The sequence below is a fragment of the Ctenocephalides felis genome, unplaced genomic scaffold (assembly GCF_003426905.1).
Source record: "Ctenocephalides felis isolate EL2017-DRISC unplaced genomic scaffold, ASM342690v1 CF-g0.4_SCAFFOLD_00836, whole genome shotgun sequence".
NCBI classification, from domain to species: domain Eukaryota; kingdom Metazoa; phylum Arthropoda; class Insecta; order Siphonaptera; family Pulicidae; genus Ctenocephalides; species Ctenocephalides felis.
Genome location: NW_020536990.1, coordinates 325 through 15621, shown reverse-complemented (window position 1 = coordinate 15621; position 15297 = coordinate 325). Strand labels below are relative to the sequence as shown.

Below are 15297 nucleotides of genomic sequence, written 5' to 3'. Positions count from 1 at the left end.
AGTGATTATAAGCGACTTTAAATCAGTTTTTCAAAGTATTATTAAGTTAGCGACAATAAAAAAGTGGTTGATATATGTCATGTATCAGTATTGCCATAAAAATGCCATTAGCAGGTCGTGATTTAAAAAATGAAATATAATTTCGTAATATGCAGTGCTGATATTAATCCAGTACACGGTTACATATGACAACAGACTGTATGACTATAAAAGAGACGTATACCGTTACTCGATACGATTCTAAACCCGCGTCTCGTCCAGCACGCATCTCACCATGGCCTTCAAGGTACACGATCGAAAATATATTTAATTGTGATTCAAATAAAAATATTATTATACAAAAAACGATAACAACAGGATTTAGTGACAGTGTTTTTGTGTTTGTTAGTAAATTGAAATATTTTCTTTCCAGCTATTCGTGTTCGCCGCTGTAGTGGCTATCGCTAAAGCCGGAGTAGTACCGGCTCCATACGCTGCGGCTCCTGTAGCATACGCCGCACCTGCACCTGCTCCCTTTGCCTACGCAGCTCCAGCCCAATTCGCTGCACCAATCGTAGCCAAAGCCGTAGCTCCAGTATCTTACGCCGCACCAGCCCACTATGCACCCGCTCCAGTGTTGGCCAAAGCCGTAGCACCTGTAGCTTATGCCGCTGCTCCAGTTGCCAAAGCTGTAGTTAAAACTGTAGAATACGAAGCACCCCCACAATACAGCTACGGATACTCCGTGCAAGACCCTTTGACCGGAGACTCCAAGAGCCAGCACGAAACCCGCAATGGTGACGCCGTACAAGGATCTTACTCTGTTGTAGATGCCGATGGCACCAAACGTACTGTGGAATATACCGCCGATGATGTGCACGGATTCAATGCTGTCGTACACCGTGAACCCCTGCACGTGAAGGTCGCTGCTCCAGTCGTTGCCAAAGTTGCTGCCCCAGTTGTCGCCAAAGTTGCTGCTCCAGTAGCCTACGCTGCACCAGCCCACTATGCCGCTCCAGTTGTAGCTAAAGCCGTAGCTCCAGTTGCTTACGCTGCCCCAGCTCACTACCCCGCCCCAGCCCTCTACGCCGCTGCCCCAGTCGTAGCCAAGGCTGTCGCCCCAGTAGCATACGCTGCTGCTCCAGCTCATTATGCCGCCACTACCTACCACCACTAAATTATCATTCATAAATTCGACTCTAAATTATTAAAAAATTAAATAAAATTGTAAATATGAAATAAATTTAGTAAAAAAATTAAAATGCGAATTTTAATATTTAATGTTATTTTATAAATAACATTTAATTAAATTAGAATATTAAAAATGATTAAATTAGTATAAGATTGAAAAATAGAAAAAGCAGGGCTACCTTTAATTGCATGAAAAAACATTTAACAGATTCTATCTATTAACATTTTGTTTATTTTCTCATTTTTAACAGCTTTCATAATTTTCATTCTAGAAGCCCGCACTTTTTCTTCTATGCGTTATTTAAATATCAAATTAAAGTTTTGCAAGCTTGAAAATATTTCTGAAAATAATAATAAATGCATTGAAAATGATGGACTTGTTCTATGCGGTACTTATTATATTATTCAAAAGTCAAAAATCGTCTTTTGAATTAGACATTATCTTGGATTTGCTAGTATTTGAAAATAATATCTCGAAGTTTTGAGAAAAAACATTATAGTTATATAAGTAAATTAGCAAAAGATGGGCCAAACAAATATTGTTAATTTTATTTAAAAAAGAAAAATTTGTGTGTTTATTGTTTTTATTATTATTGTCTATAATACTCGTACATAAAATCCTTACACACAAGAAATTTTTTGGTTTCTCTAGAAATTCTTTAGAAATATCTTGCTTGGTAAAAAATAACATTGATCGCACCTGGGGTTAATTGAAATAAAATTTTACTGAAATCCCGGGGCTAGTTGTAACATATAATAATTATAAAGCTTGAATGAAATGAATAGTTTGTAAGATGTGGGCAAATCTAAATTGTGTTACAGAAGACCAATATCTTTTATTTCTATTATAATATTAATTGTAGTTCACAGTGATTTATAATGATACAAATTCATTTCACATGGAACATATTTTATTTGTATTGATTAGTTTGTTGATTCGTTGATGTACGACAGAAATTACTCAAAAACAAGTCAATTTGCTTCAAAATGAGTAAAGAAAAAAATATCAGAGGCATTATTGTTGTTTTTTAGAAATTACAACTAGCTCAAAATTGAGTAACTGTGAAATAATAATAACAGTTGTGGAATTATTTCTATTTAATTTGCTACAGAAAAAATTACAGTAACTATTGATCCCTATTTTATAGAAATATAGTCAGTGGATCTCAAGATAAATGAGTTAATTTAAAAATAATAAAACTGTTACAAAAATTTAGTAGCTCCCATAGATTATTGATTATTGTATAAAACTAAACATATATATTTCATACGCGCATTTTATATTAAAAGTTGCCCAAATAAATAGATGCAAAATTACATAGTAATTTCAAGATTAATTTATCTGCAACAAAAATCATAAAAGCTACATTAAATACTTAGAACTTAATTATACGAAGTTGATAGCGTGTGTATCATATAATTGTTTTATAGAATTTGAAATCTATTATTTTCATCATCTCGTATTTTCATCATAGTTTACATATAATTAACAAAATCAACTATTTTAAAACGCCAAGCAATGTACAAACAAGGCTTTAAGGAAGTTACCATATTTGGGACCGGTCTTAACATTTAAGTCACTCATTGAAGCGTATTTCACGTTGATAAAAGTATTTATATCACTACAAAAGCAGCACATCAACTTTATGACATTGGCAATGATTTATATTGCAAAAACTGGTAATCAAACTCACTTTGAGTATCAAGGATCCAAAATGATTGACACAGAATTAAAGGGGCAATTTTTTATATTGAAAATGCATATCAATTTTAAAAATAAATATCAGAAGCATTCCTTATTTCTGCTTGAAAGTGTAATAAACAAATGCGCAAAAAAATTATGTTCATTTAGTTTTAGAAATTGCCAAGATATTTAAGAAAAAATTGATACTTATGAAAAAAATATATCAAATACTTATTTAGGCTTTTTAAATCTCCAAATATATCAAATAATAAGAAAAATAATTGGGTCGTATATTCAAATTGAACTATTTGAATTATCTATAGAATTTTATATACATTAATTGAACTATTTGAAAAAATATAAATATATATTTTATTCTTGAACTTACTATACTATTTAAAAATTATAAGTCATAAAAAATTTATATTATTACAAACTTGAGCGATATAAAAATGTTAGGCAATACAAAGTTTATTTCAAAGCCAGAATGTTATTGACCCTGAAATAATTTTATTATTGTTGCACATTTATAACTAATTGAAGTCATTATATATTTTTATAGTTGATAATAGCAAATATATGCCGCTAAATGTAGTCAGCCAAAATAAAAATATTTGCGTTTAATTCCTTTTCTTTCAAATTTTTTTGTATCATTTGGATATATTAAATTTTTAATTATAGAAAACTAAAACATCTGGCTTTTGGTTACTTGTACATGATAACGTCTACGACTATATTAAGAAAGTTAAATTGTTAATTAATTCAGTGAACTTACGCACATCCAACAAAAAAACTGTATGTGTTATAAAACATATAATTTTTTTTGTTATATTTTTGTATACTATATCATCACTATATACTAAATTAATTTTAATACCAAAACTATTTTCAATCTATTAAATTTTGTTCTCCTCGGGGTAGCAACCTTCTGATACAAAGGCTTAATGCTATGAAAATATTTGTTTTTATGGTCAACACAATAAATTTAAAAAACGTCCATACACAATTATTGAAAATCAATAGCAATTTATATTTTTTTAAATATTACAGGAAATAGTTTCTATCCTCGTTTTTCGTTCCAAATTGCAAAATTTTAGCCTAATTTCCTTTATATGTATCTATTACATAAGTATCTGTTTCAATCAAAACGCAACCGTGTAATAAGTTGTATTTAAAATGTGCATGTCACCCACGATGATGTTTTTCTATCCACCAGGAACAAACAATCGACATTCGAATATCACGACAAACATTTATAGCCAAATTTCTTACAATGTATAGGTAAACGAAAGCGATATTAAAAAGCATTTCTAGTACGTGATAAACATTGCAATGTGCTGAAACTATGACGGTTTTGGAATGCATTATACATGAACATTTATTTGGAGAAATAAATTTGATCTTTTATATAGAATAGTAACAAGCGTTTTTCAATAGGATCTTAATTGATATTAAAATATTTTTTGTCTCCATTGTATATGTAAACCTGCATAACATTGTCCCACAGGCCTTAATATACAGAACTGTGCAGGTCAGACATTTTCGGTAATAAAGTTTCGGTTTGCGTTATTATTTTGGAATAATTTTAAATTTTATATTTCTTATATCTTTTTAAATTTATTAATGTTTGACTATTTGTAATAATTTTTGTAATTGCTAAATTGTATAAATATAGTTATCTTGATTATTGTAAAGAAATCACACCTGGGGTTAATTGGAACATACTCTTTGTAACTTGCAAGAATTATATATAGAAGTAAAAAAGATATGGGTGGAATGTATAGTTTTTATATTACAGGATACACTATATATTTTATTTGTATTAACATATTGATTGTAGTTTACGATAACTCATGATAAAAATTCATATAAAGAATTACTAAGAAACAAGTAAATTTTCTTAAAAATGAGGATGCATAAATAATCACAGGCATTATTGATACGTTTTGTCAATACTACTTGCTCCAATAGATGTTACAACTAGCCCCAAACAGAGGGTAAGTTGTGACACCTCACCTTTTCTATAAATTAAATAATTGTAAAATAATGAACAACTATTGTGAAATTATTTTTACTTTGGTGATTTGGTAGAGTAATAGTTACAGCAACTATCCATATTTATTTCGTAGACCTTAAGATATATTAATTTTTACAACAAGCTTCTAAATTCCGTACTAATTAAATAAAATTTGGACAGAACACAAAAGGATGTAGAATTTATTTCTATAAATTATGTTGAAAATTTTAAAGTTAAAAACATAGCGATGCTATTCTGAAATATTCCAATATATCATTACAAAAAAAATGAATGTTGATGTTGTATATTTTAGCGTTTGCATTTCTTGTTTAGAGATTTATTTTTCAAATATGTGAAGTTACACCTTGATTGATATGATATTTAGGTACATATCATACTATTCGGTGATTTATAAAATTAAAATTATTAGTAAATATTATCCATTATTAAAAAAAATCTATATTTTTTAAAAGCTACAAATACTGTAATATAAGGTAGGGCAGGGCACAAAAGTTCAATATGATTTTCAGTAATTATACTAAAACAAATGAACTACAAAACAATATATTACACGTATCAAGCAAACAACTATCAAACTACAGTTCCGTAAAATTACCAGTTAATTCCTAATCATAGAAATATGTTTTTTACTATTTTTCTTGAATTTGCCATCTGTCCTTTTATACCCCATAGGCTGGGTAAAAAGAAACAGACCATGAGCAAACAAATAAAATGTCTTATTTTTAATTTTAAAGAAATTTCACGAAATAATAGTCAAATTATTTAACTAATGCAAAAATAATTTAACAAAATAATAGACAAATTATTCAACCAATGCAAAAATAATTTAACAAAATAATAGACAAATATTTAACCAATGCAAAATATAAATTTAAAGTATATAACATTAATATCCATCTGAAGGGTTGAAATAACTATTAATTTAATTTATCTCTTTGCAAAATGGATTTCTTTGACAAAATTTGTGTTTTCATTTACTATTTTTTATTGTTTACACCTTTGCCAGGGTAAAGGTTTAATTGCTACTTGTAATCTACCCACATGTGAATTATTATAAATGTTATATAAAAGCATTTGTTAAATCTAATTTGAAATTCAACTTTTATATTCTTATGAAACAATTAAATAACTTATACTTAAAAATTATATTAAGAACTCGTAAACTAAACAACAGCGCTCACATCCAAAAAACTAACAACGCAAGAACATACTTTTGTTAGTAATTAAGGTAGTGGCTGCTATTACATCTTTTCCCCTCAAATATTATTGTTGTGCTTTCCAAATATTGTTGTTGAAAATATCCTAACTTTATTTGTTTTTGAAATATTGGTTATGTACCTTTATACTCGCGGACCTATAAGCCCCGCTGTACCCTACAGCTATGCAGTAATTGAAAAATCAAATGGAAGAAAAACGGGATTACAAAAAAAATAAATTACAAAAAAATATTTTACATTGTTTATTTTTGAAACTGTAGCATAATGGAATTAGCCGGTATAAATCATATAAATATCTTTTAATAATGTACAAATGTTTGTAAGTACCAAATGTTTGTACATAAAATAATATAGAACTAGAAATTTTATGTACTTTTAGGGAAGTATAATTCTTTTATGTACCATTTTCTTTGATGAATTATTAAATTGTTGAAATTACTTTTTACCCCTTTATAAAATTATTCACAACAATCATTTTAACTTGTCCTTTTGCAAAATAAATAAAGATTATCTTATATACTTAATAAGATAATTTACTTTAAAATTAAATAAAATTATATAGGACAAATTTTAAGTCTATTATTAGTTTTTTTAGTTAATATCACCCATTTATAAAATGTAAATAGTCCAAAAGTTAGTATGATTTAAGAAGTTGTAGTAATAATAATTATTATTATTTCATTAAATACTTTATCATTAATACATTATATATACATAGATATGTATATGGATGTATATGTGTAATCTGTGTAGGTATACGTAAATTATCAACGGTATTTTATAATAAACATATATAAATATTTATATATGTATATATAATTTATATACGGTTATTTCCAAATAATTTACTATTTGAATTTTTATACATGTGGGTTGATGCTGATGATCTATATAGACTATTCATAATAAAGAAATTATATTATATAAATTACATCTGGTGAGAAGAGTATTAAAAAGAAAGTTGTTAATGCAAATACATCTAGAGTAAAAAACAAAAATTAAAAAAATGTATATCAATACAGATACAATCTTGTTAATTTAAATTAACTATTTCACAAGTAGTTTTTTAGCAATGTCTCATACTCTTCACTATTCTGCGAACGTTTAAATTTTGTAGTGATTGTTCCGATGTATTGTTGCGTAAATACAACTGCACGCGCGGTTCATATAAAAGAGCTTGTTTTATCGTACAGAGTATAATCGAATTTCATCTTTCGTACAACAAACACCTCAACATGGCATTCAAGGTATATTATAAAATATATTTTAAATGAAAAAGTTTCTTAGTAAGAAAATCTACTGTAAAATTTATTTTATCTAAAATTAATTATTTATTACAATAACAAATGTATAATTATGAAATTTACATTAATAAATATTTCTTATCTCTCCAGCTTTTCGTATTCGCCGCCGTTGTGGCCATCGCCAGAGCCGGAGTCGTAGATCTGCCAGCAGCATCTTCTCACAGCTACTCTCATAGCTACACCGCACCCGCAGTGCACGCCTACGCCGCTGCTCCAGTTGTCGCAAAGACTTTATCTGCTCCAGTAGCCTACGCCGCCCCTGCACACTACGCTGCACCAGCACACTACGCCGCACCAGCTCACTTCGACTACGCCACCACTCACTACTCAGCACCAGTCGTCGCTAAAGCTGTTGCCCCAGTAGCTTATGCCCCAGCTCACTACGCCGCCGCCCCAGTTGTAGCTAAATCTGTAGCTCCATTGGCCTACGCCGCTCCAGCTTCATTCGCCTACGCTGCACCAGCTCACTACGCTGCTCCAGTTGTAGCCAAAACTTTATCCTACTCTGCACCAGCTCACTTTGACCACTACTCTTACGCTGCACCAGCCCCAGTAGTAGCCAAAGCCGTAGCCCCAGTTGCCTACGCCGCCCCAGCTCACTATGCCGCCCCAGTCGTTGCCAAGGCCGTTGCTCCAGTTGCCTACGCCGCCCCAGCTCACTACGCCACTGCCCACTACGCAGCTCCAGCCCCAGTTGTAGCTAAAGCTGTAGCTCCTTTGGCATACGCCGCACCAGCTCACTACGCATCTTACCATCATTAAGTGCAATACGAAAACATCGCCATGTTTTGACTGTTATTATTTATAATAATTTTTTAAAACAAATAAATTTAATTTAAAGTTGAAAGATTTATTTAATTATTGTTATATTTTATTAACTGCACGAATAGTTCATATTCTCCAGAAAATCCAACACTCTAATTTTATATTTTCTCAAAATTGGAAAATGTATGGGTGTGTGTAAGTGTATGTGATAAGATTTTTGGCTCTTCGATGAAAATAGATAAAGACTCGTCTTGATTACTTTTGTGAGAAGAGCATTTCATATAATTAGCAAAAAGTGCAAAATATTTTGTCCAAATTTTCACAAAATACTTGAACCGATTTTAAAAAATTTAAAACACTATTCAAAAGGCATCTGTTGACAATCGTTTTGATTGATTGATTGTTCATTAACTTCCCGTAGGGTAAGTTATTGTAATCGTCCAATAATCGAAATTAAATTTTTTTGCATTTCTCGACGTTTTGAAGGTTTCTGAACATTTTGGTATACCTCAGAAAAAATGGATGTGTGTTTGTGTGTGTGTATGTATGTATGGATACAATTTGACGATTTGAATGGTTCAAAAAACATTCAATGCGTAATGACGGGAAACAGAAGTGATTAGTTTTCGGCAAAGACAGGTCCAGCGGTTTCGGAGATACAGAGCTAAATGTGCAAAAAATGGCAGTTTTTAAGAGAACGGAGCTTCCGATTTTAATAATTCAAGAAAGATTTTACTTGTATTGACAAGATGAAGAACTGATTAAATTTTTGGGAAAGCAGGTCTAGCGGTTATGGACTCTCAATAAAAATAAGTTAAAAATATGTCATTTTGAGGTCAAAAATGTTTATTGGATGTATATCAAATTATCAGATATTTTATAGAGATTTTATCAATGTGTACACATTTTGTGTGATTTTTTTTGGTTCCGTACCAAGATATTTAATTACGGTACGGGAAGTTCCATAAATTTGCCTCAAGGCACGATGCCATGCACCCCACTAGTTTATATTTTGAATTTTTTTGAAAATTTTGAACGTTTTACTTATAAATATCTACATACATACACACATACATCCAATTTTTTTAATGTATGCCAAAATGTTCAGAAACATTTTCATTTCCGATTTTAGTTGCGATTGATATAACTTCTAGGTAAAACTACTAGTTAAAAATTATCTGTAGATCAAATGAGTAAAATGTGTACGAGTATAAATTAAGCTATAAATTAAGATTATTAAAACAAGCCAATGTAGATAATAATTTATCTACTAATGTAGTAATATAACACATGTTTATTTACATAATATTATATAAATTTCGGAGAGTATGTGATGCTTTACAACCACAAAGTTTAGAGTTCAAATCAGTTGCATGCGTTTTGATGTCAAGCAGTAGTGATCTCTATTCTCACTAGAGAAATGTAGATCAAAAATATGTTTTCAAGTGAAAATACCCCTTCCTACCGCTCACACCAAAGAAATTTCATCAAATAAATAAGCCGAACAAAAGTTTCTGAATAATTGTTATCACATAACAAAAAAGATATAATTGATCCTTGATCTAGTAAAGTAAAAATAATATTTCAAAGAAAAAGTATTTTATGAATTTTATACTAATGATAATATTGACATTGACATTGATAACATTAATATTGATAATAATAGTGAACGGTTTTGTAATACAAAAAGTTGTACACGAAATGTTAAAAAATTTGAGTTGATTAATCTTTGATAAAGTAATAATTGGTAAATCAAATTAATTACTAAAGTATTAATGAAGTCCTCTCACGAGTTTCATTTTTACCTCACTGTTATATAGAAAATCTGTAAATAGAACTCTACTTTTGAATACAACGAAATGGCGGCTAATTATAACCAATAAATAGTTCAGTAAAATTAGTTTAATGAAAGTTGCTGTATTGTAGAACTATTCGCATGAGAATATTCCAGAAAAGCTTTTTATGTGTTTATGAAGTTTGACTGCATTAATCATTGGTATTGATCAATTACACCTACACAAAAAATTCATATTCTCATCAAGCATCCCCAAATATATATTAATTTTCTTAAAATCTAGCTTTAAATTTTAGTCTATACTCTTTTTTAAAATGCAATTAATTGATTTAATACATTAATTAATTTAATGTATTTGTGTTCAATTTATCATAATTAGAATAATTGCTTATTGAAATACAATTATTAAAAATAAAATGAATACAACTTCTGTTTGAAACAAATTTTATGGGCATATATCTTATAAAGATCGCACTGGATACAACCTTTATATGGAACTTTGTCAGAAGAATCCATCATCAGACAATTCGCTACAAAATTTATAATATGGCTTGGTCGTCTGCTGGTAGCGAAATCGCACTATTTAAGACTACGGCAGATTACACAGCATTTTCCATCTACCATTAAATATTGTTGTTTAATCAAATCTAACCTTAGTTCTTTTGAGATATTGGTAGTGGAATTTCAAGCCTAACCTAACTTTACTCACACGTAGTATAGTATTGGTAGTGGAACCTTAAGCCCCGCTTTATCCCATAATTTAGTATTTTTTCATATCAATATAAACGCCATTTAATTCAAATTACACTAATTATAGGGGACGTCCATTAATCACGCGATTGCTTTCAGCATTTTTGGACCTCTTTTCCCCTTGGTGATATTTAAAATTACCCCCCTCCCCCAGGAAACATCACGTGTATATTTAGCACTTAGGACAAATTTAGCATTTTTTAAAATTCAGGTAAAAATAAATACGCGTGATATCTTGCTAGACCCCCCTTCCCACTACGTGATTATTCGTGATTTTTTGTCAAACCTCCCTTTCCTCCTTTAAGCCTCATGTGATTAATGGACGCATCCTAACAAGTTCTATATATTTCATCATACATACTGCAACTATACTACATGTGCTGTATATTCAAATACAATACAGAAATACATGTTATAATTCTGCAAAAGCTTTGCTCAAAATTTCAACAAATAACATATTTTGTATAAACTTACACAAATTCAAATATTTTTATCAGCATCTTATGAGAAAGTCTCCAATATTTTAGACCAAAATATTACTAGGTTAGGCCAGTTGGCTAATATAGTTGTTTTCAACTGTGGATTTTAGATTTCCCAGATTGTTTACGAGCTGTAGATGTGAAAAGAAATTGTACTTGTAACTAATTACTTATTGTTTGATTGTTCTAGTCAACAACACTTAAGTCAATAAATCAATATTTAAATCACCTTTATTTAGTGAATTGACGACTCTATTGCACTCTACATTGCAATTATCCAGTAGAAGGGAAAAACGCCGAGAGAGGCCGGCAAGTAAAAAGACGCGTAAAACTTGCAAGAAACATCAATAATCAATGTGTGTATATGTTTAAGTGCACATACATATTTATATGAATATTATTATGATAAACTATAAATTATATTTTTAATCCAAGGGATTTTTTTAAAATCCTCATATCTTAACAGCGATCAGTCTTATGAGCTGTTGGGTTGAATCTTAACCTGACTACTTATTTTTAGATGATAACCCAATGGTTAATCTATCCATATTTGATGATTCTATTATTAGAATTTATCTAATAGGACTGACTTATATTTAGCAATGCCGGGCAAGGGTTATTTACACTTGCAAACATATTGCTATTTACATTTCCAAGTGAAAATCGTTGTCACTACTGCTTGACAACAGGCTGCTAATAACTGCTTACCTATGGGCGAGCTCGAATCCGAAGAATAAATGGTAAAATCGAAAAGAATGAGTGAAATATGGTAACAAAATACGCCCAACAGATTTTACACTTATCATAATTACAATCAATAATCTCAAACTATAAAAAGCTAAAAATGTAATGAAATTTTTTCTACTCATTCAATGTGTATGCAACTGCAACCATACGCAACTGCAACCTATATAATTTAAAACACTATTATCATGTTCAGTAATTGTACAATTTTTTTAGTAAGTGTTTATTCAAAACAAATTTGTTTAAATAATACGAAATTTATGAGAAAAGGGACATTCCATATCACAAAAACGTAGAAACTATTTACAAATGAGAAATTAAATAAATAGTTTTTTGTAAAAAAGGGATTTATTTCAGTAAAAAATCATTATATATATATATATATATATATATATATATATATATATACGTTTACAATTAATATCCATATATACAATTAATGTAAGTTGATTGCTCCATATTAAAGTAATCAAAATTTCTTCAATACGCAATATCCGACGGCTCCAGTTTGGTCAAAAGCGATGTGTCATGTTACGTAAAAAAACGTTTTCATCGTAATATGAAACATATAAAAGCTTACGCACCTCGTTCACCGATACAATTCACACATTGTGCACCGACTGCTTAACACAAAAATGGCATTCAAAGTAAGAACAATATTATTAATATAGCCGCACTTAATATAATAGTTGAACTTATTAAATTTTTATTATTTTCAGCTTTTCTTATTCGCTGCTGTTCTAGCTGTCGCTAGAGCTGGATACTTGGGATCCGCAGGATTGTACTCATCCGCCTACGCCGCACCTGCCTGCACAGCTACGCTGCCCACGCTCCTTTAGTGGCTAAGACTGTAGCTCCTTTGGCCTACGCCGCACCAGCCCTCCATAGCTACGCAGCACCAGCCCTGCACAGCTACGCAGCAGTTGCTCCATTGGTGACCAAGACCGTAGCTCCTCTGTCTTACTCATCTCACTACGCACCATCTCACTACGGATACTCCCACTACGCTCCTGCTGCACACTATGCTGCTCCAGTTGTTGCCAAGGCCGTCGCTCCTTTGGCCTACTCAGCACCAGCTCACTTTGCACCTGCTCCTTATGTAGCCAAGTCTTACGCTGCACCTCTTTCCTACTCTGCACACTACGCCGAACCTGCTCTTTCTCACGTTTCTTATGCTGCTCCACTCCATTACTCCGCTCCAGCTCACTACGATGCCGCCCCTTTGCTGGCTAAATCATACGCACCTTTGCCATACTCCGCCCCAGCATGGTAAAGAACAATTTCCCAAAGCCATTAGAATGTGTTCAAAAAGACAAATAAATTGTTTCTATTATTAAGTAACCATATGTTTTTTTTTTTTTTTTTTTTGTTTATGTTGCAAAAGTTTCAGAATGGAATCGCAAAAATACCTAGTGATTTGTTTTGGTTAATATATTTTTTTAATTGCAATTCAAAATTACAATTGATAATAATTATAATTAGTAAATTTGTTTTTCTAACCAAACAAAATAAGAAAATATAATATATTTGATGGAGATGATAATAATGAAAATTTCAAAAGTGGTTAAAAAAATAAGTATAAAATATTGAAAAAAAGTATTTAATACATTTGTTTTTATATAAAAATTAAATATTTCTGAATAAGGAAGTATTCTTTATCCCGATGCCCGATGGCCGATAAAATTTTATAAGATTTTTTTAAGAGAGATAAGAGAAAACAAAACTGGATGGTATCATGTTTATTAATTAGTGGTTCATGGCATCGTCTTAAGACAAATTGCTGGAACTTTCCGTACCGTAATAGAATATTCGAGGGATATTAAATTCTTTTAAATAGACTATTATAAATACTGTAACTGTCATCATTCGTATTTTATAGACAAAACATCGGAGCTTATAATTTTGATATCGACATGTTTATATGAAAAATAAATAAACAAATTGTAAACAAGCGGAATTATAATTAAAAGACCTTAATTCATATTTCTAAAAATTATATAAATTTATTTCAAATATATAAGTGAGCTGTAGAATTGTGGTTAGAATTAGAATTAAAATCCGAATCACGTTTTAGATATTAAAAAAAAATTGCGAATGAAAAAAATAAACTAGTGGGGTGCATGGCATTGTGCCTTAAGGCAAATTGCTGGAACTTCCCGTACCATTAAAATTCCAATTAAAAATCTTGCTACGGAATCCCAAAAAAATTACACAAAATGTTTACGTATTATTAAAACTCTAATAATCTATAATTTTTTCTTTTGATGTACATATGTCCAATAAACATTTTTGACCGCCAAATGACATTTTTAACTAATTTTTATTGAGAGTCCATAACCGCTAGACCTACCTTCGCCAAAAAACTAATCCTTAATCCAGCACGTCTTCTTATCAATACAAATCGAATGTTTTTTGAATTATTCAAATCGGTTGATCGGTGTTCCCAAAATCGTCGACAAAAATTTGTATCCGCACACGCACACGCACACACATACACAGATAGACACACACACACATGCATCCATTTTCTCTAACCTTTGAAACGTAAAGATATATAAGAATTTTCATTTTTGATTTTTTTGCGATTACTATAACTACCCTACGGAAAGTTAAAAAAACAAAAAAAAAGTTTGTCTTCTCCAAAAACTAATCGTTTCATTATAAGAGAAAAGTTTTTTGATTCATTTAAATCGGATGCTTCGTTCTCTATTCTTCAGCTCCTGTTTTTGCCAAAAACTGAATGTTTTTTGAATTATTCAATTCGGATGGTATGTTCTCTCAAAAACTTATGTTCTATTTTCTGTACTGTTTGCTCTTTATTCAAATTTTTGCTCTCCGAAACGGCTGGACATGTCTTTTGCCAAAAACTAATCAGCACCTATCAGTAAGAGTCAAATGAAAAATAAATGTTTTTGGAATTATTCAAATCGGTTGATCTTTGTGCCCGAAAACGTAGACAAAAAATTCTATCTATACATACACGCACACAAATCAACTTTTTTAAGGTCTGCCAAAATGTTCAGAGACCTTTAAAACGTGATGATATGCGAACATTTTCAGTTTCGATTTTGGACGAATACAATAACTTACCATACGGGAAGTTAATAAATTTTGTTTACATGATTAATTACCCCAGAAAAACATAATAGAGGGAATATAAGAGCTTTATGTAACAGGGGTAAGTAGTAATAGGCGCTTTTCAATAGGGTCTTGAACAAAATTAAAATATTTTTGCGATTTAATTGGAAAACTGTGCTGGTCCCTCATTTTTGATGTCAATTTTGATATCAAAATGAGGGACATGCACTCAATATACAATTATACTAACATGAAATTTCGATTGTATTATTA

General features: G+C 30.5%; 1 protein-coding gene across 1 annotated transcript; it reads left to right on the top strand.

Annotated features, from left to right (window-relative positions):
- Positions 1–274: 274 nt before the first annotated feature.
- LOC113370021 (extensin-1-like) lies at positions 275–13219 on the top strand. The gene is made up of 5 exons (XM_026610666.1): positions 275–286; positions 413–459; positions 601–1112; positions 7742–8121; positions 12701–13219. Exons 1-5 carry the CDS (start codon positions 275–277, stop codon positions 13217–13219), a joined length of 1470 nt encoding a protein of 489 aa, XP_026466451.1.
- Positions 13220–15297: the final 2078 nt, after the last annotated feature.

Coding starts and splice junctions, on each gene's coding strand:
- LOC113370021 (XM_026610666.1), top strand. Junction 1,113..7,741: donor TGTCGCCCCAGTAGCATACG/CTGCTGCTCCAG, acceptor CCACTCACTACT/CAGCACCAGTCGTCGCTAAA. Junction 8,122..12,700: donor CCCCAGTTGTAGCTAAAGCT/GTAGCTCCTTTG, acceptor AGCTGTCGCTAG/AGCTGGATACTTGGGATCCG.